Source organism: Xyrauchen texanus, chromosome 31 (genome assembly GCF_025860055.1).
Source record: "Xyrauchen texanus isolate HMW12.3.18 chromosome 31, RBS_HiC_50CHRs, whole genome shotgun sequence".
NCBI classification, from domain to species: domain Eukaryota; kingdom Metazoa; phylum Chordata; class Actinopteri; order Cypriniformes; family Catostomidae; genus Xyrauchen; species Xyrauchen texanus.
Window position 1 is genome coordinate 210,223 of NC_068306.1, and position 27,049 is coordinate 237,271.

General features: G+C 42.4%; 1 protein-coding gene across 2 annotated transcripts; it reads right to left on the reverse strand.

Moving 5' to 3' along the window:
• Positions 1-4,164: 4,164 nt before the first annotated feature.
• znhit6 (zinc finger HIT-type containing 6) lies at positions 4,165-27,031 on the reverse strand. 2 transcript variants are annotated; one of them, XM_052099360.1, is made up of 10 exons: positions 26,828-27,031; positions 26,060-26,125; positions 25,868-25,974; positions 25,690-25,778; positions 25,304-25,407; positions 19,675-19,740; positions 19,377-19,457; positions 15,420-15,500; positions 9,454-9,578; positions 4,168-5,536 (listed from the first exon to the last, which is right to left on the reverse strand). In XM_052099360.1, the coding sequence occupies exons 1-10, from the start codon at positions 26,923-26,925 to the stop codon at positions 5,148-5,150; spliced, it is 1,206 nt and encodes a 401-aa protein (XP_051955320.1). In that variant the 5' UTR covers positions 26,926-27,031; the 3' UTR covers positions 4,168-5,147. The 2 variants fall into 2 exon arrangements, with proteins under 2 accessions (XP_051955321.1, XP_051955320.1); XM_052099361.1 differs by lacking the exons at positions 19,377-19,457; positions 19,675-19,740 and having other exon boundaries at positions 4,165-5,536.
• Between the last annotated feature and the right edge of the window lie 18 nt (positions 27,032-27,049).

Sequence of the window (27,049 nt, forward strand, 5' to 3'; positions counted from 1 at the left end):
TGTCCCTGTAATAATTGCACTGTAAGTCGCTTTGGATAAAAGTGTCTGCCAAATGCATAAATGTAAATGTCCATATGGATCATTACTGCAATCCTGAAATCTTTCTCAGTAGTGCACACTGACTAGGGTTTCATCTGTCCATCACTGATGACCCCTTGTGGTATTATACAAAGCTGCCACTATACTTTAGCTCTCTCTTTTGTTTTAGTACTTCTAAAACAGTTATCCAATCATGACTTTATAAAACAGACTAAAGGCTAAAATATCTGTTTACCGGAAACAGTACATTGCTATACTATGGTGTTCCGAGTGGTTTTTAGCATGCTGCTCAGTGGTTGCTAGGGTGTACTGGGTGGTTGCTATGTGGCTGCTCAATGGCTCGAGTCAAATGTCCACTACTTCTTGACAAATTGGACAGGATCTGTGCAAAACGATGTGTAGCTTGACGAAGGCACACACTCGTGTAATGATGTAAAAGGGTGTTGCCAGAAGAAGTGTATGGGGAATTGTTCCTGTTAGAGCGCTAAACTAGCCATGACAGACAACACACACACCTCATCTCACACAGATGGTGCGTGTAAGCAATGACAACATGGCGCAGACAGCATTACATAAGCGTTAATGATGAAGTTAATGAAAATCAGCCTGCACGTCGAGTCTGAGCTCTTTGGCGGAGAGTAAAATCTAGCACATGTGCATCATCCTCAATGGAAAAGGGTTTCATGGTCATATTGTGGTAGTTTATCCTTGGGGGTCATCTTCAAATCCACATGCTGCAGTGACTGTGTACAACCGTATGAGGCACTACACCACTTCCAGGAGTTGGGGTGCACCATTTTGCCTAGAAACGAAGCCCGGTTTTTATAGACACATGGACAGTCGTTGGTGTCAATGACTAAAGAGCATCACAAACCAGTCATAGCGCAAACTACACCACCCTTGATCCTGAAGAGAAACCCTCCACTTGTTGGTTTGGTTCATGGCTTACAACTCTTTTATATAGAGTGGAGTGGTGGTGGCGTAGTGGGCTAAAGCACATAACTGGTAATCAGAAGGTTGCTGGTTTGATCCCCACAGTCACCACCATTGTGTCCTTGAGTAAGGCACTTAACTCCAGGTTGCTCCAGGGGGATTGTCCCTGTAATAAGTGCACTGTAAGTCACATTGGATAAAAGCGTCTGCCAAATGCATAAATGTAATTAAGAAAAATATTAGGTATACCCAAGCATTTGGTGTTTACAAGGTATCTGGTGACCCAACAAGCACTTCTGAGGAGCTAGTAAGTATATTTATTTGATGCACTCAGTAGCAAGTAAACTAGATCTCCACAAGCAGAATGGTTTATTGTGCCCCCCACCCCCACCCCCACTCCCACTGGTCTATTATCATTGTGGTACAGAATCAGCATTATCAGATAAACTCACCTCTAAACAGCATGTAAAAGCAAACCGGTTGGTCGGTTTTCATATCAGTTAGATGATCTCTTTCTGTCGAGTTGACAATTCTTGGCCAGGCTTGATATTTACTTCAAATATTGAGCAAGAAGGGATGATCTTGACCTAGTTACCCAAACAATAGACGAGTGCAGAGTCCCTGACCGATATACTGCAGTGTAATCAAAGAGCAAAGGGTTTAAGAGTGACTTATGCAAGAGAGCAAAACTTGTGGGCCTAGCAACCGATTATGGGATTCTGTAATGAGAGCTGCACAAAATGAGAAAAAATTAGGATAAAGAGGAATACTCCTAAGGAACTCACATTTTGGTTCCAATTGTTTGCTAAGGTGTTTTGAGTGTTTAGCATGATGCATTGCGGTTGCTAAGGTGTTTTGGGTGTTTAGCATGATGCATTGCGGTAGCTAAGGTGTTTTGAGTGTTTAGCATGTTGCATTGCGGTTGCTAAGGTGTTTTGAGTGTTTAGCATGTTGCATTGCAGTTGCTAAGGTGTTTTGGGTGTTTAGCATGATGCATTGCGGTAGCTACTGTGTTTTGGGTGTTTAGCATGTTGCATTGCGGTTGCTAAGGTGTTTTGAGTGTTTAACATGTTGCATTGCGGTAGCTAAGGTGTTTTGAGTGTTTAGCATGTTGCATTGCGGTAGCTAAGGTGTTTTGGGTGTTTAACATGTTGCATTGCGGTAGCTAAGGTGTTTTGGGTGTTTAGCATGTTGCATTGCGGTTGCTGAGGTGTTTTGAGTGTTTAGCATGTTGCATTGCGGTAGCTAAGGTGTTTTGAGTGTTTAGCATGTTGCATTGCGGTTGCTGAGGTGTTTTAAGTGTTTAGCATGTAGCATTGCGGTAGCTAAGGTGTTTTGGGTGTTTAGCATGTTGCATTGCGGTAGCTAAGGTGTTTTGGGTGTTTAGCATGTTGCATTGCGGTTGCTAAGGTGTTTTGAGTGTTTAGCATGATGCATTGCGGTAGCTAAGGTGTTTTGAGTGTTTAGCATGTTGCATTGCGGTAGCTAAGGTGTTTTGAGTGTTTAGCATGTTGCATTGCGGTAGCTAAGGTGTTTTGGGTGTTTAGCATGTTGCATTGCGGTTGCTAAGGTGTTTAGCATGTTGCATTGCGGTAGCTAAGGTGTTTTGGGTGTTTAGCATGTTGCATTGCGGTAGCTAAGGTGTTTTGGGTGTTTAGCATGTTGCATTGCGGTAGCTAAGGTGTTTTGGGTGTTTAGCATGTTGCATTGCGGTTGCTAAGGTGTTTAGCATGTTGCATTGCGGTAGCTAAGGTGTTTTGGGTGTTTAGCATGTTGCATTGCGGTAGCTAAGGTGTTTTGGGTGTTTAGCATGTTGCATTGCGGTAGCTAAGGTGTTTTGGGTGTTTAGCATGTTGCATTGCGGTTGCTAAGGTGTTTAGCATGTTGCATTGCGGTAGCTAAGGTGTTTTGGGTGTTTAGCATGTTGCATTGCGGTTGCTAAGGTGTTTTGAGTGTTTAGCATGTTGCATTGCAGTTGCTAAGGTGTTTTGAGTGTTAATTATGGTTGCTAAGGTGTTTTGGCTTGTAACCAGGTGGTTTCTTACAGAGTTTTCCAAGCAAGTATCAACCAGCACACTTTATGATAAAAACTCCCAAATAAGGACACTTATTCAGCAGTGTGGTTTCTCCTGACTAGCCGGTTTTATCTTTCCTGCTTTATATTGAAACACTCACCAATCACTTCAGATCAGAATGTTTTATACAGTATTCTGCACATTTTGGCAAACAAAGCAGGTCATCAGAGTATTTCATGTATACAGAAAATACACAAAGTACAGCAAACAGTATACAGTTGCAAAGAAACCATACGTTAACCCTTTGAATTCTGGTTAAGGCCTACACACACCCCTCGTAATGGCATAATGCTGGAAACACGGTTTATCAAAGAGGCACATGGCATACAAACACGCCCACATAAGTACACAAACAGATGCCAACCCTTTAAAAAAAATGGCAGCAATCTATGCAACAATGAAATTACAATCACTTTACACAGAAATATGTTTTGCACTGTCTGGTCATTTTTGACCGAAATCAATTTAGTTTCAATAAAACTTGTTTCCTGTATCTGATGGTAGGAGACTTGGTGACTTTTCATCCATTTGGTTTCTAAACACACAAGAGCTGCACGATTCATCATTAAAAGATCCCAATCTGGATTCAGACCGCCAAGTGCACGTGTGTCTCGTGATGAATGCAGCGCTCCTGCAGGAGAATCAGTCAAAATACCTCTTTAGGTGATATTAATGTAAGCACAGCTGTTAATGAGTTACCAGTGTGAACAGACGGGATTAAATATGTGCTGTTATGAGCAGATATTAAAGCAAACACTGCTGGGACAAATTCTTCATAGTGTGCAATGTCTAAATGCATATAAGCCGCATGCAAGTATTAATGTAGATCTGTCACACAGTAAAGAGTGTCGAGTATTTAAGTAGTTTTGTTTAGCATTAAATAAACATGTTTTAAATGTTTTATTGCTACGTTTGCTAAAAACATAAAGCCCTGTTTACTCTTATTTAATAACTGACTCTTGAATCATTCCTTCACAAGCTTGCAGCGAGTTTTACAAGAGAAACACTGAAGGCCTCATTATTTCAATTTAAATAGTTAATATGTATTTTAAAAAAAAACGTTTATAAAATAACAGTGTTTTATTGCATATTTGCTTACAAGTGCAATACCAAATTAACATAGAAGTGTTAATGAAGCTTTTCAGCTCGTTTTGTTTTTTACTTTGCATGCGAGATACAGGTTAAATCATAATTTTTTTTTACTTAGCAGCTTTTAACAGGAGTTATTTTTTCTATAATCACAAGGTGTTCAGGCATGCATAAACCGATGAATATAACCTCGAACAAAATGCTAAACTTTTCTCTCCAACCAGGGAACAATATGTAGCTCTCTGCCGCCATCTAGTGGTTCTACTTGTAATTTCATCCGTTTCGTTTTGTAAATGGTATATCATTTGAGAGGATTGCTTCAGTATTTGAGAAATGTTTAAAAAATAAATAAAAATTACATTTTCAGGGCTAAATACCCCAAAACCCACCCAAAATGCACAATTGAGTGATTTTACATGATAAAAAAAAATAAGTGTACACGCAAGTTATGCACGAGCTATTCATGCAAAGTTTACCATGGCAAGAAGTACATAACAACCTTTAAACTGTTATAGCAACTCTTTAATATTCTCTCCTCAGGTACATCAAAGGCAATAGAATGCACACAATAGAGTTAAACAACAGCAACGCATCTTTCAGTGTGATGTAGAATATCAGTTTGTGTCTCCATGAACACAGTGACACATTGTGACATCTCTGATAAAGCTTATCAGAACTAAAATAACATCGCTCACCAAAACATTCCGTTATCGCCTTGGCAACAACTATTGTGTCTGTCATTATCTGATGTCAGTGCTAAAACATTATCTGGTATTATCTCATGTTATCAGATGCTAAGTTCACGGGCAGTTCGATTGCTAGCATAACCACTACCGTCACACACGCCATCACAGATAAGCCGCTGTAGCGAGCTTCTGACATCCAACTCCCTCGTATGGATCTGGACAGAATCATCAACACCAGAAATGGGACGAACATGTTAACTGACAACAACACTGCTCGAAGTCTTCTCCAAAACCCTGAGAAACAATTGCCCTTTCTTCAGTTCTACTATTGAGGTTTACTGCAGCGGCCATCTTGCTCTGCATCCTCAACACAATCTTGAGGAAGAGGGTCCTTGGGCTTCATCTCGAGTCCATCATGGTGGCTTTGGTTTCCTCGACGCTCTTCCTCATTGCGGTCATCTTCAGCATTACTATTATGATCTTCGTCGTCTTTGTCAGTTTTCTTGAGGTCACCATTGACACCATTATGTTCCTTGTCACTTCCATCCTCCTCTTCTTCTTCTTCGCTTCGGATCTCTCCATCTTCAAACTCAACATCATCCGAGATGATCTTGGACCTCTTCGCCACCCGCGCAAGTGTTTCAGGATGCGGGTCTGCTTTGGTAGCTGAAGTTCTGGAGATGTCTGCAACACCTTGGGCAGTATTGGAACGCTCTAGAAGTACAAAGCATGGAGGAAAGCATGTTAAAACTTTCATAGAACATGCACTACATGCCAAAAAAATATGTGGACACCTCCTTGTACTTAATGGGTTTGGCCCATTACTACAAGTGCATAAAATCAAGAATAGAAAATCTCAGTCATTTTCGGTGCGGCACTGTCATTGGATGCCAGCAGTAAGTGATTTACTTGGTCTAGAGTTGAAGAACTTGACTGTCCTGTATAAAGTCCACACCTGGACCCTATTGAACACAATTGGGAATGAACTGGACCTCACTGATGCTCTTGTGCCAGAACGGGAGCAAATCCCTGCAACCATGCATACATTTTAGTCGAAAGCTGTCGAAAATAAGCAACGCTTTGCTTAAATCTCAGCAATGCTTTATCCTATCAAAATGAAAATTGGTATGCATCATTGCAGCCACGATCTACGGGTGCATGCCACATTTGGTGGCAGTGCCACCTATGGGTCAATAATGCACATAACCTTCCTTGGGTCATACGGAATCGGACAATTTACATTTTTTTTACGTCGCCACTATTTAAAATACAAAGTGATGCACCTTTTAAATACTTTCTAGGATTTAACAAGAAATTGGCATGCATAATTAACGTCATGTGCTAAGGCTACCTAAGAAGTTTGGAGACAGCGCCACCTATCGTTCAAAATAAAATTGCCAGGATAGCATGGTTAGCAATTATAACACGCGAGTAGCCTACTTACTATGTTAAAGGATTAGCATGCTATCTGTAGGGTATTCTATCTTTTAAGGCTTATTGGTTATCTTGATATCCATAAGCAACATTAGCGTAGCATGCTAATCGGTTAGCATGCTAACCAACGCTTTTGTCTGCGGACTCTTGACATGTCTGCCATTGCTAAGACATGTGCAGTGTGTGAATCTCTAGACTAGCACCTCAAAGGTCATGTGATTTTAAAAAGGATACTTCTGCTGACCTTTGAATCTTCACATTGGGCTTACTACTTCATTGCAAGGATAGCACTGTATGATTTTGGGCACGATTCTGCCATCTGAGACAAATGCCTTTCTGCCATCTTATAGACTTGTTGACATTTGTGGCATTTGGATAAGGCTCTGGACTATGAAACCGAAGGCTTGGTGTTCAAACCCCATCTAGGCTCTGCCTCTGTGGTACTGAAGATCTTTGCATTGTGCTTATTGATGGCCAGCAGGACTCTTGATGCTTGTTGCTATATTTAATGCCAATGGTTTGGAGATTAAAAGCACATATTGGTGTGGTATTCGAGTGTCCAGATATTTTTGGCAGTGCAGTGTTTACAGTTGTCAACAAAACATGACATAAAATCAGTTTCTCCAACATGCATCCAAATTTTAAACGCAAAATTACGTAAAAATTGGTCACGGGTTGGCCACGGCGAATTGAAGCGCTACGGGCAGTGTGACGACCACTGTAGTGGCGTAGCTCTCCAAAAACAAAGATTGGCCACAAGTCGATAATGAGGCAATAGCAACATATTGGACGATGTACTTTTGCTCGGTAATGCAGAATGATCACACTGCTTCTGAATTGCCGTGGAGGCATGCCGAATGGCGTCATGACAGCGGACCCCTGCTGTTTGGCTCCATTCTTCTGTTTGTTCACTGTTGTACCGTCTTCTCTCGCTAAGCAACGCTCTTACATCTTCTCCTGAGTGCTTGAGTTACGCAATGGCCACAATAAGTAGCACACATGTTCTGCATTGAAGCGTGTTGTGTAAATGCCTTGTGTACTTTTGTAGGAGCTCCCTCTGCGTTCTCCATAAAGGCCTTGATGGGGAGATAATTCATGAACACTATTAACAACTCACACACTGAGTAAAGCGAATCCGCTAGTGGACACAATCAAAGGGAAGCTTATTAACGCCACATGAGAAAGTATACCAAACAAACCACATCAACACCCCTCCATTCATCTTTACGAGAGTCATCTGGCAGCACAAAACTGCAATGTTGACAGTCTTGCTACTAAAAAGGTTACGTAACCAAATAAGCCCGCAGTGGCCCCAAAGAGTACTCGGACACTTTTGGACACTTAAAAAGCTTGAATGTCAAACATCAACATAAGTGTGATCTTTTCTCAGAACTAACTTTGCTTTTCTGAGGATTTCGTCTTCAATGACTTTTAATCAGCTGGAAGTATCATGTATCATATCTTCGTATTCAACTCTTTAGCTATTGTTTTATCATTTCAAACCCAACAAAACCTAAAAATGTGGCTAATAATTTTTGGGGCCAGTGTATGAAGACGTTAGAGCAGGGGTCGGGAACCTTTTTCCCCAAGGACCCAATTTTGTTTAATATTTGGATGATGCATTTTTTTCAATAAAATAAAATGTTTATATACTCAAACATAATAAAACAAATATACAACAATTAATAGGTAGCGTGTTGCATTATGGGATTGAGTACACATGTTTGGGTCTCCATATAATTATTTCATTTGACATTTGTTCTCTTCCCTACAGGGCTGGAAGAAATGTAAAAAATACAGAAAAAATCGATACCCCTCTGCCGAGGGTCGGTGAATATTTTTGCTTTATTGATTTTGCTTTAAAATTTAAATTCATTGAAACACATAAAACATACTAATAAATAAATAAAAAGTAATTTCTAAATTGAAAATGCACTTAAAATAACCAAAACAAAATCACATGTATACGTATGTATATATATATATGAACCTGCCGATCATCGTCTGTCAATAAGTGTTGCAATCGGTATCGGGATATTTGTACGATTGTGTCAATATCTGATTATGTCACCCTATCGCCTAGCCCCACTTCCCTACATTAAGGGAACTTAATAGTGTGAGATCTGGCTTTGCATGGTCTTGCAGATAACTCTAGTCTGGTTCATAGGTAGTCAAGTTCAATTTTATGCAGTCCCACCACTGCACATGAAAAATCTAAATTTGTCGGGTGTTCATTTCAAACCTTGTTCGCCACGAGTAGGCTGTACGGCAAATTCAGGAGAAAGGAAATCAAAACGGTGTCATTGACTTTGCAATCGCACCCACACTTTCTGCAGGACAATTATCTCTAGAAATATTTAAACAATCAGGTTTTGAGACATCCAGCGAGCCACTTTGTGGTTCCCGACCCCTGCGTTAAAGGTTTGATTTAACGAAACCTGGAGGCCTGCGTTGCTTGGCGAGTATTGACGCTGACTACCACACCTGGAATGACGAGTTTGAGTCCAGGGTGTGCTGAGTGACTCCAACCAGGTCTCCCAAGCAACCAAATTGGCCCGGTTGCTAGGGAGGGTAGAGTCACATGGGGTAACCTCCTCGTGGTCACTATAATGTGGTTCTCGCTCTCGGTGGGGCGTGTGGCGAGTTGTGTGTGGATGCCGCGGAGAATAGCGTGAAGCCTCCACACACACTATGTCTCCGCGGTAACGCGCTCAACAAGTCACGTGATAAGATGCGCGGATTGACGGTCTCAGACGTGGAGGGAACTGAGAGTCGTCCTCCACCACCCGGATTGAGGCGAGTCACTACGCCACCACGAGGACTCGGGAGCGCATTGGGAATTGGGCGTTCCATATTGGGATAAAAAAATAAATAAATATATATATAAGATTTCATGAAACCTAACAAGGACATGTCCAGGTCATAACATAAAAATCTAACTAATACAGTGAATTTATTTAAATAATCCAGTCAAAGTATGTTGTTTAATATTATAAACATTCATCTTTAATAAGTCAGAGTAAAACTGAAAATGAAATATTGAGAAAGATGGAAAAAAAAGAAAATTAACTGATTTTACATAAATAACATTGATAGTTTTTGCATTGTGTTGATGCTTTTTATGAATATATAACAAATAGAACACGAGTGTTTGTTGTTAAGGAAGTGTTTTGCGTGATTTGAACTGCGTTTCATACCCAGTGTGCGAGTGAGGTACTCTTGGCTGTGCTGTTTCAGAACCACAAAGAGTTCTGGGTACTCCACGACGGTCTTATACATCAGGTTTTCTCCCAGACTTTTCTTTGGGGCCAGCTCGAGATACCTGCAAAACAAAACACAAACAAACAAAGCCAAACTTCAAACCACGGCCAATGGAGGAAAACAGCTGCCAACGGTGTTTACATTCTGCACTAGCGGCCCCATCCTAGAACATTCCCATGACATCATGGCTGGAGGTGCGAGAGGAAGCGGTCACGTCTTGGCTCAATAAAAAAACCACTCCAGGCTAAATCACGCTCAACCCTCACGACTGGAAACTCATTTAACCTGAATCGCTAACAGCTTTAACAAATGCCGGGGAGAAGCTTCGTGCCCTTTAGTTTCTCTCACATGACATCATTGAATCCTTGAGCACTGCCGTCAAGCCGAAGAGCATCGTAAAGCTCGCCTTTACAGGGAGTTAAAAGTGGTCAATACCTCACTGTGGTGCTTCTGAACCCACTCGGGAGTCAAACGACTAGCTCATTTTATTCCAAAGATCCAAGTGCTCTCAAAGCAAAGGTTATTTCAGAGCAATTGCAATAAATATGAAGCTGTTGGGCAACGTTTGCAGACATGCAGACACCTGCGCCAACAGCCGTAGATTCTCAGACAAACATCAAACCCTCATTCGGTTTTCCTGGCCAAATCACGGAGTTAACCGCCACAAAGGAAAACGAGTTGGACGGAGGCAAACCTCATGAGATCCAAGAGGCTTCTGTAACGCCACAAGGCCAAGAGAACACAAAACAACGCTTGTGTGCAACAAACAAACTTCAGCGGAGGTCTATTGGCACACAATGTAGTTGTATAATCAAGCTAAGAAAGGTCTGATCGCTTATAAAATCATATTTTCTCACCACTTTGGAACGGCCAATTCCCAATGCACCTTTAAAGTCCTCGTTGTGGCGTAGTGACTCGCCTCAATCCGGGTGGCGGAGGACGACTCTCAGTTGCCTCCGCGTCTGAGACAGTCAATCGGCGCATCTTATCACGTGACTTCTTGCGTTACCGCGGAGACGTAGCGCGTGTGGAATAGAGGATGGATACCCGAACCGATCCCGACGGGACCCGGACGGGCCGGGCCGGTTTCGGACACATATTTTGAAATGACGTTCGGGATTTTTAACTGTGTCGGGCTCGGGTCGGGCTCGGACATAAATATCTTAATGATGTTCGGGTTCGGTTACTGCCCTGTCGGACGCGGGACGGGCTCGGACAGAAAAATGCGGCCCGATCCGCACTCTAGTGTGGAAACGTCACGCCATGCACGCACAACTCACCACACGCCCCACCGATAGCGTGAACCACATTATAGTGACTACGAGGAGGTTACCCCATGTGACTCTACCCTCCCCAGCAACTGGGTCGATTTGGTTGCTAAGGAGACCTGGCTGGAGTCACTCGGCCAAGGCAGCCCGTCTGGCCCCAACAATCATCCATGCGATTATCCAATCAGCCAATCCAGTGGCAGCGGTGCAGTGCACAAATCATGCATATACGGGTCAGGAGCTTCAGTTAATGTTCACATCAACCATCAGAATGGAGGAAAAAAATATGTGTAATCTCATGGCATGATTGTTGGTGCCAGATGGGCTGGTTTGAGCATTTCTGGGATTCTAGTCTCTAGAATTTACTCCGAATGGTGCCAAAAACAAAAAAATCATCCAGCGAGCGGCAGTTTTGCGGATGGAAACGCCTTGTTGATGAGAGAGGGAGGTCAACAGAGAATGGGCAGACTGGTCTACGGTAACTCAGATAACCACTCTGTACAATTGTGTTGAGACAAATATCATCACTATTCTGAGATGCGGGTTGGCGCTGTTTTGGCGGCACAAGGGGGACCTACAATATTTAGGCAGGTGGTTTTAATGTTGTGGCTGATCGATGTAATTATACATATTATATATACACATATTGATTATTCAGTAAAACTGATATGTCAGTCTACCTCTAGTTAGGTGCTTGTTCAAAACAATAACCCTAATTATAAGCAACAGAAATGGAGCTCAAAGTCCGGATGCAATAATTAGCAATTTTCAATTTCCAACTGTCTATTAACAATAACTTATAACCTGAGGCTGTTAATTGATTGTATATGCTTCCGTTGAAGCTATCAGTCCATGTTATTGAAACTTTTTCGAGCTGAATTTCTGGTGAGGAACTACACAACCCATAACCCAGAAGAGAAAGATCCAGCAATCATAGAATCGCAGCAAACAAAGTGCGCCAAAAGAGCTCTGCGGCGACCGCCCACTCCCATGACGCTCCATGAACGATGCAATCGAGTCGGTCTCACTACACTCTCAAACTACTTAAATGTAGGAAAACACTTCTGGGAACCAAGATGGCTGAAAAAGTGGGCGGGGACTTTTGCACTCTACAGTTTTGCTTGGCGTATGATCACCTAGCTGGAACACAAACCCCATCACGAACAGAAACGGTGCGCTCCCATCAGTGTGTAAATCATGGAGGATGCTTTGCATGCTGACAGTCTCATTGCTGTTTTGGCCTTTCGAAAAGCTCAAAGTTGAATGGGTGTGTTGGACCGTTGAAGACTCTCTTGACCACAGGTATGCTCCCTGAGCATTTGGGAATACAGCCTTGAAATTACAGAGTGAAGGCTCAAATCTCTTTTAGGTGGAAAACATTTTTGCGGCGTACATCCAAAGCACAATCTATTTTAATCTTACGGTTTCCCATGATTCTACCTTCCTCTTACATTCCAGAACATAGTGAGCGGCCAACTTAGACATACTTTTTAGGCATCATAGTCAAGCTCACATCTAAAGGTTGTTCTAATAGATGGAACTCATTGTAAAGCAGCATCATGCGTTTCCTTCATGGGGAAGGAAATTCCAAAATGCATCACGATAAGCTCTGAAGAGAATCCAAGATGGAGTCGAGATAAAATCCCTCATAAAAAGGTTTGTAAGCCATGAACCAAACCAACCAGCACCAAGAACGATCAAAACATTACTGTGTACTTACCGTATTTCATGAGGAATCCCATGAAGCATTGCCAATGATGTAATGAATAAAACATGATGGAAATGTATCGATCTGTGAGTTCATTCGAATCAATTAAAACGTAATTAATCGCGATTGAACGGGGTACATGGTACCTTAAAACAAACCTGAATAAAATCATAAATATTTGTAATTTATACTTTGTCTCAAAGCACTTGCATTAAACTAGTTTGTTCAAATAAATCTAAATATACGTGCATGGTTTATTTCCCTCGCCAATATGGAACGACCAATTCCCAATGCGCTCCAAGTCCTCGCGGTAGCACAGTGACTCAATCCAGGTTTGGAGGTTGAATCTCAGTTGCCTCCACGTCTGAGACCGTCAATCCACGCATCTTATCACGTGGCTTGTTGAGCGCGTTACTATGGTGACGTAGGGCGTGTGGAGGCTTCACGCTATTCTCCGTGGCATCCACACAACTCACCACACGCCCCACCGAGAGCGAGAACCACATTATAGCGACCACGAGGAGGTTACCCCATGTGACTCTACCCTCCCTAGCAACCAGGCCGATTTGGTTGCTAAGGAGACCTGGCTGGAGTCACTCAGCACAACCCTGGATTCGAACTCGCGACAATACTCGCTGAGATACCCAGACCCCGAAACAAGTATCCTTAATCGAGGAAATTCACACGTTAAATTTCCCAGCCTTAGAAAAATGTTTATAGAAGTAGTTCGAAAGAGCTGCTTGATTGCGTCTCCGCAGAGCTCTGGTGGAGCTATTAGTTAGACTATTCCACTATTAAAGTAGATTTTTTTTATTATTTTAATGAAATAACATGGACTAATGACTTCAACAGGAGCCATTGATTAACAACCTCTAAGCTCATGGTATGTCTGTCTTTAAAGCTTTAGGTGTTTAGGTCTCCAAGCCTGGCCAAACTGGTTCGATTGGTCAACAGTTCAGGCTGGGAGACCAGCTTAAACCAGTTAAGACCAACAAACTGCTTTTGTCTCAGCCTCTCTCTCCTCTAGAGATAAGATGGAAACCGTCCAGCCGCAGAGTAAACATCCATCAGTGAACGGTGAAAGCAGTTCTTGTTGTGCGCTCTGAGCTTCCAGTAAGCAGATGTTAGTGGTGGAACACAGGGCTGGTGTTACCCTCCCGAAAAATAACTTTCATGATCAAGTTGAGAGTTCAAAGAGAGTCAGGACTGGATGATCCATCCCAAACTCCAGAGTAGGGCTGGGCGACGTGGCTACAAAAACTCCAGTGCTGTGAAAAAGTATTTGCCCCCTTACTGATTTCATCTATTTTTGTGTATTGTTCATACTCCATTGTTTTAGATCTTCAAACGGGATATAACATAAAACAAAAACGCAACCCGAGTAAACACAAAATACAGTTTTCAAATAGATATTATTTTAACAACTACAGTATATCACCCATGTGAAAAACTAACTGCCCCCCTTAAACTTAATATCTGGTTTTTCCACCTTTAGCATCAACAACTGCCACCAAACACGTCCGATAACTGGAGATCAGTTGTTCACAACGCTGTGGTGGACGTTTGTCCCGCTCTTCTTTGCAGAACTGCTTTAGTTCAGCCACACTGGAGAGTTTGACCATGAACTGCCCGTTTAAGGTCCGGCCACAGCACCTCAATCTGGTCAGGACTTTGACCTGACACCATCACACTCCCGCCACCATGCTTGACTGTTGGTATGATGTTCTTGTTGTGGAATTCTGTTTGATTTGTGCCTGATGTAACGGGACCAAACAGCTCCCCTTTAGAATGTTCTACTTGATTCCAGCTATTGGTTGTACTTTACTATGAACCAAGTCGTAGAAGCCCCTCCTCCTGTCCTTCGAAGGGAAACAATCGACACTTAGTCCATATCTATTAGCTCTGAAGTCACCTCTATGCTAGCGTACTCCACGTTTATCAAATAAAAGATTTGCGCATTTCAAATTAGCCGTCTTTCTCTTCCAAGCAAACGGACCAAAAGATATTGGTGACATCATCTTGCACTTAGGGGCGTATCCCAATTTGTGTCCACTAAAATGCTCTTTAGAATGAGAAACACCACCTGCCTCTGACTAGCGTGTAGCAAATCATCTTCATGGCTGTGATGTAAACAAAGCTATTGGCTATTTACAAAAACTCTATTCAACATGACCCACCCCAATGTCCCATTTCAATAAGAAGTGCATCAACACAGGAAAAAAAACTACGCTAGTCACGAGTAAACAGGGCCACACACAGCTCAGATAGTGGACACATATGAACATATTAAACTGGTGAGGTAAAAAAGAAACATTCTACATTGTCAAGACCCGTTCACACTTGAAAGCAGATCATAACAAACAACAGACCCCTGACGTCATACTGCGAACCAGACGAGAGCTTCTCTAATGCGCCCAACAGGTGTGATGGGCTTTACGATTCCAACAACAGAAGGGCGAGAGTGACCCGAAAAGTCAGGCCGAGAACCAAACTCTCTGATGACTCCCAAAGTGCGTAACTATTACTTTACGAGGAGTGATGTCATCCCCATAAAGCATTTTGTCGATTTCATACATGGTGAATAAATCAGGGCGAGAGCGTCAGAGGGGAAGTGAAGGAAATGCTTCGACACAGTTGGGCGTCTTAAGCCAATCAAAGCCGATACACATTTTCTTAAAGACCCAATAAAATGCAAATAATCACTGAAGTGGCGTTTACAAGCACTGGAAGCTGAAAATGCACATCCCATGTGCGATTAGACCTCCAAAACTACGAAACATGACTCCTACACAAACATATTGTTTTTAAATATATTGCGAATATATAATGAAAGTTTGATATATTGCACAGCTTTAGTTGCACCAACAGAACTGCCTGACCCGATCCCAGCTTACAGATAGACATAAAGACAGACATCATATGTTACCTGAGTGAGTTTGGTTGCGTCTCCTCTGACTTCATAAAGACTCTGATGTCCTCCTGAGGCGCGTGAACGTAGACTTTCAACCTGAAAAACAATTAAACGTGACGCCACAATTAACATCAATTACGAGGTGATCAGAACCTTGGAGTCAACATAAAACGTGGGTGGCTGTGGCTCAGGTGGTAGAGCGGGTCAGCCACTAATCGCAGGGTTGGTGGTTCGATTCCCGGCCCACATGACTCCACATGCCGAAGTGTCCTTCGGCAAGACACTGAACCCCAAGTTGCTCCCAATGGCAGGCTAGCACCTTGCATAGCAGCTCTGCTGCCATTGGTGTGTGAATGGGATGCAGTGTAAAGCACTGCATATCATTAAGGTTAAAAAGGCCATTTATTTACCATAAAACTGGTTTGGAAATCTAAATTCTCAACATGTTTCGCATTAGACTGCATGTGTGCCAAACTAGCCTTCACCTCTGTGGTCAATGAAGGTACTCGCCATGGCGAGCCCCCCTCTCTGCTCCTCAAGCCGATGTTTAGCTTGATAAAAACACATCATTCATTTTGGTCTGACACGGACTACAAGAGCAGAACGGTTATATAAGGTTAACCTGCAGTTCTACAAACTCGAGGTTCATTGGTTGAGATATTCTCAGGAGCTTCATAGAGTTAAAGAGTCCAAACCACAATAAAGCACTTTAGGTGGAACATGTTCTGACAGCTAATTCTTCAACCTAACCGATCCATCTCTGTGTTACATAACAAACGGAGAGGATGGAGAAAGGGAACTCATTGGACATGTCGACGCTCAATCACTCATACCCCCTACTCTTTGACAGAGACAAGGCCAAGAGAAATGTCATTTAGGAAGAGTTGATTTCATTTAGATTGTTGCAAGGTTTCCAGACACAAATAAACCCTAAACCTGACGTTAATCTCTATTCTCTCAGTGAGTGTGTTTACATGCACACCAATATGCTGATAACTAGGGCTGGGTATCGCTCCAAAACTTTTGATACCGAAATCTTGACTTCGATTCCAGTTCCTAAATGATACTTTTTTTCGATACCAATTTTATGAAATCCATTTTAACAAGATTAAAAACATTATGTAAAAAAAAACATTGGTTTTATTTTTACAGACTCAAAGACTCATCTCCTGAGCCTTCTCGTGTGGTGGGCATGTTGGAGGAGGACTCATGTGGTGGGCATGTTGGAGGAGGACTCGTGTGGTGGGCATGTTGGAGGAGGACTCGTGTGGTGGGCATGTTGGAGGAGGCTCTGTGGCATGAGGACGCTGAGACGATGACTGCACCGGCTCAGTCTTCTTGCAGTTGAAGACGGAGCAACTTTCTGCTCTTAAGTTTATTCCACGCACTGTCAAGTGCTTCATCAGATTTGTCATATTGCCGGTCTTGGCAGCAATTATCTTTTCACAAATATTGCATCGCGCGCTGTTGGCATCGAGCCTGGTGAAATGTAGCCACACTTTTGCTCTTTTCCACATCTTTCACATGTATGGGGTTTGAGCCACACATGTGAGCCGCGTCTCTGGGCGTAACCGGTGTAAACTAGTGTTTTTCCTTGATGCCTAAACAAAGCCAAATCACCGGCACTTTTAGATTTGGGCACATCCAGCATGCTACATGCTTATCACTGACGTTGACGAGATTTACCTGCTTAGGTATCAAAATTTGGTACCGAATGACAAGACATTTTTTGATACTCGATTGTTTAGAGGCAATTTGGTCGGTGCCTAAAATGTACGAACTCAATACTTTGTTGCTAAGTTGCTTTTTGGAGAAACTAATCTGTGCTAATTGTTGCTCTTATAGCCTCTATGTCTGTGCCAACATGGTAAGTTTTTTTTTTTTTATCTATAAATCGATTTTAAAAAATTATCAGCCTTTTCCACCAGTTATCGGCAAAATCTACTATTGGTTGACCTCTTGTTTACATGCAACATGAAATCAAAATATTGGGCAAAAATCTGTGTCAGTTTTTGCTTACAAGTTTCATGACCGTACCTTGATAAAGGAACACAGTTTAGGGCTTTTACACGACCTTACACGTTGTCGGCTTAAGCGTAATAGGTGTAAGATTGTGCATGTAAATGCATTAAATTTTAGTTTCTAGTCTCAGAGAAAGCTCTTGGTTGGCTCAGTAGAGAACAGCATTGCATCCCACTGCTAAACACAACTGTGGTTAAAAGGCGACGACATTCGAAAACCTTTTTACAACCATATTTCATAGCGAAAATGGATATTCAACGTGAAAGAAATGTGTGGCGTTGGTTTTATACGTCAGGAATAATTGGGTGGTGAAAAGTGGCCAGTATGCAGCCTGATTAATTGTACAAAATATGATCAGTAAAGTATAATAAGAAAGTAAATAGGATCAATTTTGATTTAGTGTTGACTTTGGCCTCGTTTACACCTGGGGACGGTTGCATAAACATACCCATGTGGACTGCGTCCAACAATTAGTCTGACTAACTGATGACGCCAGAGAAAGCCTGTTGTATAAAACAAGCTCACAGCTGTCTTTAGTAAGACAGTTTAATCCATGTTGCATTGTGGGAAAAGACACCGAACAAATGAAAAAATGGCAGACAGTGGGCGCTGAAAATGGTAAACAGTTCAAATGTTTGTTTATTAGAATACAGAATGCTTAAAAATCTATTCTAACGAACGAATTTAGTGATTTAGTGACTGTTTTGAAGATTTCTGTCTTTCTCTATTCAAGGAGCTGCCCTGTCATGACTGGAAATAGCGTCCCGTGAGCGTTCCAAAGATGGCCGACAGTGGACTGACTTGCTAGAAGGACTTGAACCGATCTTTTACGCAACCGAGTGAAAAAGTTAAGACCAACATTTAAAACAACTAACTTTTAAGACTAGTTTAAAACAGTTTAATGCAACCGACTGGTGCACTTTGGGTGATGCATATAAAATGGGTTGACGATAAAGACGGGCGTAAACGATGTCCAAAACGTTATGAGATTTGTCCAATTTAATCACATTCGTCGGAGGTGGTCGAAAGTGGCCAAAAATGCACAATGGGTTCAGTTGAGTAAGGAATGAGATGGATCCTTAAAAGGTAATATTTCTCAACTTTTATCTCATCGTCTTTGTATGCTCAATGAATATGTTGTCGTTTGAAGTATGGAATGATACGAATTAGATGAGTCTATGACAATCAAGAGTAAATCATGCAAAAGACCCCAAACTCTTATTCTTGTGTTGGTTTCATGGACTATTATCACATTGCAAAGAGTTTATTTCTGACTACGCTTGGATGGCAGCTGCAAACTGCTGCGTAATTTCGGCATTTACGCTTGAGCTGGATTTTGTGGTCTGGATTTTAGGGTGGACGTTATATGTTGATTTATAAGTCATAATCTAAGCAAATTGCCCCAAATAACTCTTGTGAACCGTTCCATGAAGAGAACAATCCCCACCACATTTCACAGTACAATTTCGATGATTAAGCCATTACTGCCTTTTAAAAACAAGTTTTAAGAAACACTAAATCGAAGTGCCCACTTTTTCGCAGTGTAGTCTGTCCCACTATGCAGTGCAGTCTGTCCCACTATGCAGTGCAATGAGGGCACGCTAAACAAAACCAACTAATCTCAGTTTCACACGATGCATCTGTTGCTGCCGCCTTTCAAACAGTTTGAGACAAACTGCGATCTAACCTTCTGACCTTCGGCTACAGTATAAAAGCAGTTTCTCACCTGTGCTGAAACCAAACGTCCAAACAGCTCTCACAACCTCTACTGTCTGTCAACAGTCAAACTCATCATGCGCTCTGTGAAGACACTCGCGTGCATTTTTCTGTAGTTTGAGAATGATTTGATGATGGAGGTCTGGGTTCATCTGGTGAACTTGTACACTCAGATCAGATAAAGGTGGAGTTGATGAAATGCATATATGTTGAGTAAGATGGGAGGAAACATACTTTTGGCGTTTGATTGGATCTGATGCTGAGGGATGGATGAAGCCACTGAGAATCTGAATGAGCTGTGTGTTATCAGGAAATCTGTGGAGAAAACCAAGAAAACGGTGTTCAATTTTTCATCATTGGATTGTGACACTGCATTCAAATTTTAGAAGAATTTGGCATATTTGCAGATGAAGTAATTCTGTTAGAAAAGAAGAAATGCAAAGAGACGAGAAATTATGAGGAAAGACAAGATATTAGAAATGCGAAGGACAAAAGGCATGAAAAACGAGACATTGTGAGAAGTGTTTTCTACCTCTCTGAATAAACCGCATTGCTTTGAGGGAAATGGATCTTCAGATGCCAGTGCAATCGTCCATCCCTGTAGAAATAAAACCAAACCATTGATATTTTATGACTGAGTTACGGTTTCCAAGACACCATTTACCCCATACAGCAATGTACCTCATTAACTGAATCTTTCGATCCTGAGACTAAGGTATGAGGAGAAGGGGGAGGATAGGGGTTAGGGAGTAGATTAGCAACTAATATGGGTTACACCAACGGCTTGTAGTTGATTAGTTGACTTGCCAGACTCTCTGGACTTGTGTCAACTAGTCGCGGATCACATGACTCCACATACGCTTGATAGCTGCATGATATTTGTTTTGTATAATAAACTGAAATGGCCAACTTCATTTGGAATTACGTGAAAGTGACAATGTTGTTGGCAGACTGTGAAGCTGCAGTTTCACAGTTCAGATTGCACATGCACTGGTTGGACAGAAGCATGGCATTTATTCAGAGCTGTTTGGCACCATGGCCGGGCTGGTGTGGATTAATCTGGCAGGATATGGGGTGTTTACTGGAACAACATGCTGGAGCATTGGCCAATTTGACAGGGGGCCGGTGTTACTAATATAATCGAGATGGTGCCTATTCGCAGGGAACTGAGTAATGCCGGGTGTCATGGTGACGATGACCAAAATTCAACAGCAGGTCATTTTGCAGTTGGTCACAAATCTGAGATAAGGCACAGCTCTGGAACACAGACAGTGAAACGATGAAAAACACAGCTTGTTTACGAGATCTCTCGAGTTCCAAAAAACATGACTTAAACTCCTACTGTTGACCACATCCACCCTGAAACTACACTTTAGAGCTTCTGGAAATGGTTTTATACTTGAAGACCTGTTAATCCAACACACATGAGCCAGAGTAGCAGCCATCAGTAGGGTGTAGGCTCTGTTAGAGCAACTCTGGTACATTTCTGCCTCATACGAGTCCCTGTTATCACCTAAGGCGGGACCCCACACTTACTGGAAACGGGTCAAACCAGAGGCACTGCTGTAGGGTGAATGGATGCCAACTGCAAACTAAAAATGCTCAAATTCAGGTTGAAGCAATAAGCCAATCATGGGTGGTGTAGTTCTTCTCCAGGAACTCCACTATTAAAATGGCCTCCATTCTTAAACAACCTCTGAGCTCAAGGTAGGTCTAGAGGTGGGACTATTAGTTTTAATATCATCAGTGTTGCTGTATCTCAACTGATAAAGCATGGTGCAAGCAACATCAAGTCATGGTTCGACTCCCTAGGGAATTCACATAATGCATAATCTTGAATGCACTAAAAGTTGCTTTGGATAAAAGCACCACATGCATAAATGAAAATGTACATTTTACCCTAAGAGTGCAGCATTGCAAGAATTAAAATGGTGAAAAGGTGGAATCAAACACCAAACACGAACTTTGCTGGCACCGTCAATCAAGGATCACATGCCTAAAACAAAAAGAATCATCGATACATCAACTTATCTAATGTTGCCAAACCCTGCACGCCAGAACCCCCGGAGAGAACATTTCGTCGCCCCCAGAACTTGCACACCAAACCAGATGGCACTGTTACACAACCAGAGAGTTCTATGAGCCCTTCCAAAACATGTGCTGAAGAGGCCAGAACAGATATTAAGGATCTGGCAGAGCAGTTTGGACAGAAACTGGAGGTAAACTTCCACCCTGAGGTGGGCAGCAGGTTTGGACGGATGACTGGAGCTTGGTTTACTTTCACAGGTGTAAAGATGTTCCAGCATTCTGACACCCTCAGGAATTTATGAGTTTGCTCGGGCTTGGCGAGTCGCAGCAGCCCAAGGTGGAGATTGGAGGAAGGCGTGCTAGAGAAGGGCTGGGAATACCAGGTGTGGGGGCATTGGTACACCTCTAATGAATGAACGGAAAGTTTTTTTCTCCCCCCAAATGGAAAAATCAATCTGATGAGAGACACGCTTGCAGGTAGGTAAGACTAGGACACCAGCAATACAAGGTTGTTCTCTCCAGTTGGAACCAAACGGGCTAGAAATACCAAGTAAAATTGCAAGAAGAAAGCTTTGTAACCACTTTATGTACTGATTCAACTTGTAATCCCATGTTGAGCAACAGAAGCAGCTGAATTCTTCAGTGGTGAGGTCAAGTCAACCTGCTCGTGCACCTGTTGTAGGCTTTGGGCAAGGAAAATCCCCCCCAAAAAGGTGTTAGTTCTCACAACACCTGGTTAGCCCTCAGCTACAGTTGCTAACACAAATCAACAACATGGTTGCTATGTCCAGAGCTTTTCTGAAGCCATTCACAGTGTAGACGCCAAAGGACATCGAGTACTGTAGAGGTACCCAATGCGAAATCCGGGGTCTGGATTTGATAACTCCAGTTCCACATTCTTCATTTCCCAATGAAGTTAGCATGAAAATATTTCAAGTGGACAACTGATTAGGCCAAGACTTGTGCTTCGTGCAAGTCTTACATCAAACAATTTCTGTCAATCTGAACTGGTATGCTTTGTGTCGTGATTCGCCTCTCAGACAGAAGACATACACATGAGGCCATCTCCCCGATGAGTCCCTTGAATCCGTCGTATCAGTACTGCAAAATGGAAAACAAAATGTTCAACAATGAACAGGCCTTAGAAAACCAACAAACAAGAAAGAGACCAGGTTCAATCCAATGACCTCATTTGAAGGTGCCATTTGAAAAAGATGCCTGGCGTAAGAGCAACAGAGACTGTTGGGTAACAGGCACCAAGGAGTCGCAGTTGAAGAACAAATTATTCAGGATTGTCTGGTTTAATTTCATCACTATCATGTAATCGCTAGGAACAAAAAGGAGTTACAGAAAGGCGATTGGACACTTAGGTCAGAGGTACAAGGGTGTTTTCACAAATGATCCATTTCAGAGGTCTGAGCGAGGTTTGCAGGATTTTTGGCCCATAGGTGAACATTTCTAAAGCCAACAGACACCCAAATCAAATCTATTATATATAAAAAGATGTATATTCAAGATGACAGACAAATAGTAAATGGTCTGCACTTATATAGCCTTAATGGTTTTCAAAGCATCCATTCACACACACATTCACACACCAATGCCATGTAAGGTGCTAGCCTGCCATTGGGAGCAACTTGGGGTTCAGTGTCCTGCCCAAGGACACTTCGGCATGTGGAGACATGTGGGCCGGGAATCGAACCACCAACCCCATGATTAGTAGCCGACCCGCTCTCTCTATTAGTCGCCCCAGAGATTGGCTTCTTGGTGTCCAGCTTTTTAGGCAAGATATACTTCTTTCTTTAACTAGTTCAACATGACTTACCCATTTTAGTTTTGAACTCAAATATGGGAAAACAGGCCATTGAAATACAATATTTACTCTTTACAGATACAATCTTTGACCACCAAGATAATTTCATATGAGGAAAGCCATTTCTCCCTCAGGTAAGCCAAAGGTTTTATTGCATCTGTGGGGTGCGAGATGCGCAGCTGTGGATTTAACAGCAGACTCACGTTGAGCTTTGACTGACAGCATACAGACAGACCTGCGGATATATTCAGTAAATAAAGTTCTCATGAAGATGAGCTTACTGGGTGTGTGTCAGATAACCAATCTGTACAATTGTGGTGAGAAGAATATGATCTCAGAATGCTATTCTGAGATGCGGGTTGGCGCTGGTTCGTCGTCACAATGGGGACTTGCACAATATTAGGCAGGTGGTTTTAATGTTGGGGCTGATCGGCATACAGTAGTGTGAGGTAAAGTACTGCAGTACTAAATCGAAATATTGTTTGCTTAGCGTCCGATCTGTTTTGTGAAAAAAAAAAAAGACTTCTTTGCCCTAACCGTCTAAAACACACCCGTGCCTCGGAGCATCTGTCGCCGCCATTAATAATCTGCCAGTATTTGGCCGACAGTGAGCGCAGTGTGTCGCTAACCATGTGCAGTCACTGAAGTCCTGACATCTGCTTCTGATATTGTGTACTTAGTCGGTACATTCTAAAACTGTTTATGCTCCTGTTGGTATCCCAGCTCTCAGATGTCATTCTACCGCTGTGAATGAGGATCAGTTTGGTTTCACTGGAGATGTTTTGTACAGGGAAATATGGATTATCACATACATTAAACACCTACAGTAAGTGATTCCTGTTATGCAGTGCCGTTTGAACTCAATAACTTTAAGACATTCAGAAATATGTTCTGAGGGGTCTGGGTATCTTAGTGGGTATTGATGCTCACTACCACCCCTGGTGGTAAAAAGTTAACCATATTTTGACATGCAGATATTATCACTCTTATGCAACCTCGAGCCAATCTCTACTGTCCTTGTTGACAAGCACCCCGGTAACGCATTCAGCCAATCACCAGTGTCCCTGTTGTCTTCAGCCAATCACAACTTCTCCAGCATCCTCTTGAACCAATCTCTACTGTCCTTGTTGACCTTAGGGCAATCACAAGCACCCCAATAACGCATTCAGCCAATCACAACTTCTCCAGCATCCTCTTGAACCAATCTCTACTGTCCTTGTTGACCTTAGGGCAATTACAATCGCCCCAATAACGCAATCAGCCAATCACCAGTGTCCCTGTTGTCTTCAGCCAATCACAACTTCTCCTGCATCCTCTTGAGCCAATCTCTACTGTCCTTGTTGACCTTAGGGCAATCACAAGCGCCCCAATAACTCATTCAGCCAATCACAACTTCTCCTGCATCCTCTTGAGCCAATCTCTACTGTCCTTGTTGACCTTAGGGCAATCACAAGCGCCCCAATAATGCATTCAGCCAATCACCAGCGTCCCTGTTGTCTACAGCCAATCACAAACATCTCTACAGCCATTAAGCCAATAACATGCATCCCAACAACAGACTGAGCCAATCACTGGTGCCCAAATAATGTCATAAAGGGAGGTGCGTTCAGTAGAGTGCCATCTCCTCATCAATGACATTAATTGCATTTATTAAAGAGAACAGTGAGATGTTATAAACGGTCCAGAATCCTGCAGTCTGACAGGCTGTTCTATCAGTTATCAGTCGTCACACTGAACAAGCACATCAAATAAAACATGTAATATCAACATGCCACTGAGTAGCAGCAGAAGCTGTGAGGGGGGGCACTGGACTACACACAACCCCTTTTACAGAAACTCAAGAGTTGTTTATCATGAGCTGTGTTCTTCAGCTAACACTCACACACACACACCAGTCCGACCGTCACTGTACTGACTGCACTTATCAAGAGCGCCACCACGTGGCTCAAACCAGAACAACTACACCTGAGAGCTGAAGAAGACAGTGGCTGAGTTCGGAATGGCATACTAATACTCATACTATTTCTGCCATACTCTTTCCGAATCCTGGCCAAAGCATAATACTCTAAATTTAGCTTCAGGCTATAGAATATATACTGTGCACAGTTTTATGCAAGCATAGATACCCAGTAACAACTAGAGTACACTGCGTGGAAGTACTGTATGCCTACATGCAACGCACGCCATTTGGGGGGCATTGCCTCAATCAATGGGGAACATCCCAAGTGAAAAAGATAAACAATTGCCCACCCTAAAGAACCAATTGGGGTTGCAAAGATCACCAAGTACCGTCCCCCTTGCGCTAAACGCAGAATCTTACGCTTTTCTGAAGATGGTGCGGTTCTCGCGATGTTTGCTGAACATTTTTGGCAGAAACTTCAGTGTGACTTTGGCCGCTCGTGCTTTCCTCATCATCCACTTCCCCTTGAAAGAGAGAAAGAAAGAGGAAGATTTAGCCAACTCTAAAAAGCACACCAACAGGCCTCGACCAAGACAGAACTTAAAGGAATATCCCGGGTCCGACGCAAGTGACGCTCAGTCGGCAGCATTTGTGGCATAATGGCCCCTCTGACTTCCATTGTGTCTCAATGCAACACAGATTTTTATTTAAAAAATGGAGGGCGAGTCAACCATTTTTTGGTGGTAATCAACATTATACCACAAATGCTGTTGATTGAGCTAAACTTGTGTAAACGGGGCTCTCACCTCTTTGGGATGTTGGCGACTGGCGTGCAGGAGTGCGTCTCTGTTGGACCGCTGTCTCAATCGATCAGTGTCCTCTAGAAACCGATAATCTACAAGAGCAGAACAAGCCATCACAACATCTCAACACCAAACCTGAGCTTCTGTAATTCACGCGAGTAAAATAAGACCAGGTTCTCACCGTTGAGCATGTTGATTTCGTTAAACTGAGCGATTGGGACAAAAGCCGCCTTTTCTCGAACACCACGACATCCAGATAACATCTTGTGCTGTTTCACACAGGCCAAACTACAGAGAGAAGAGAGGGACATTCATAACGCGAGTGTGGCACAACTGCGAAAACGAAATGTATACGAAATGAAGAAAATGTCACCTGCAGGTGTGTTTCATGCAGTTTGGGCATCTGTATTTGGCCTCCTCAGATCCACAGATCTCACAGCTGAACAAATCAATAGACATACATTAGACTTTACCGTAACAAAACAGTAATAGAGTATCATAAATTGTACATCTTTAGCTCAGATCATGCTAAAAATATCTACTTTTCAGGCTGGTCCAGCTAATGCGCATGCGCGTTCTCGAGTTGGACGACAGGCATGTCTGTATCTGAACGGTGATTGGCTCTTTTACCTGTAAACCGGGACTTGCGTTTCAACATTCGCCATTTTGGGCGGTCCAATTTCTTTATTAATTTTTATAGAAATGGTCCGTCTCTGCCAAATACTCTCTGGCCATATACCTGGTAAACAAGGAGCTTAAGGGACTTACAAAAGTATACCATAGTAAGAGTAAAAAAAAAGGTGGCACTAACATGGAATCATGTCAAAATCACTATAGTAGTCAAATGATGTTTTGATTGAAATATTCTGAAAGATTACTATTGTCATGTTAGATGGTATTTGCATTGCACTCCGATGTATTTCCAAGAATACCATGAAACACGGCACATGCTTCAGAAACATGGTTTTACCTCGGTGTCCACAAATATAATATTATTGTAAATGTAACGCAAACCTACACCAGACATTGTAACATTTGACTACACTGGCACATAAACTGCGTCAACTAAAAATATACCCAATAAATCAATGTGACGTCACTGTACGTTGACTTATTTTAGTGTTTCTATCAAATTACTCACCTGGACAGCGCAATCTTTCGTTTAACTCCTCTCGGCTCATCACCAGATTTATCGTCGATGTCCATGACAGGCAACATATTTAAAATTAACTTTGCCATATTCACTAAATTAACACAAAGTTTCTAAACGCATCAAACACTTATCTGATCAAAACATTGAACATGTGCGCCGCTACACACACCAGTGTGACTGACTGCCGGATTCTGCGCTAGCGTTTCGACA

Bases quoted from the DNA above. Each gene is read 5' to 3' on its own strand.
- znhit6 (XM_052099360.1), bottom strand. From the start codon at position 26,925: ATGGCAAAGTTAATTTTAAATATGTTGCCTGTCATGGACATCGACGAT. The intron at 25,408-25,689 runs GTGAGAGCCCCG...CTCTCTTTCAAG, and splicing joins GTCGCCAACATCCCAAAGAG to GGGAAGTGGATGATGAGGAA. The intron at 9,579-15,419 runs GTAACATATGAT...TTTGTTTTGCAG, and splicing joins ACGCAACCAAACTCACTCAG to GTATCTCGAGCTGGCCCCAA.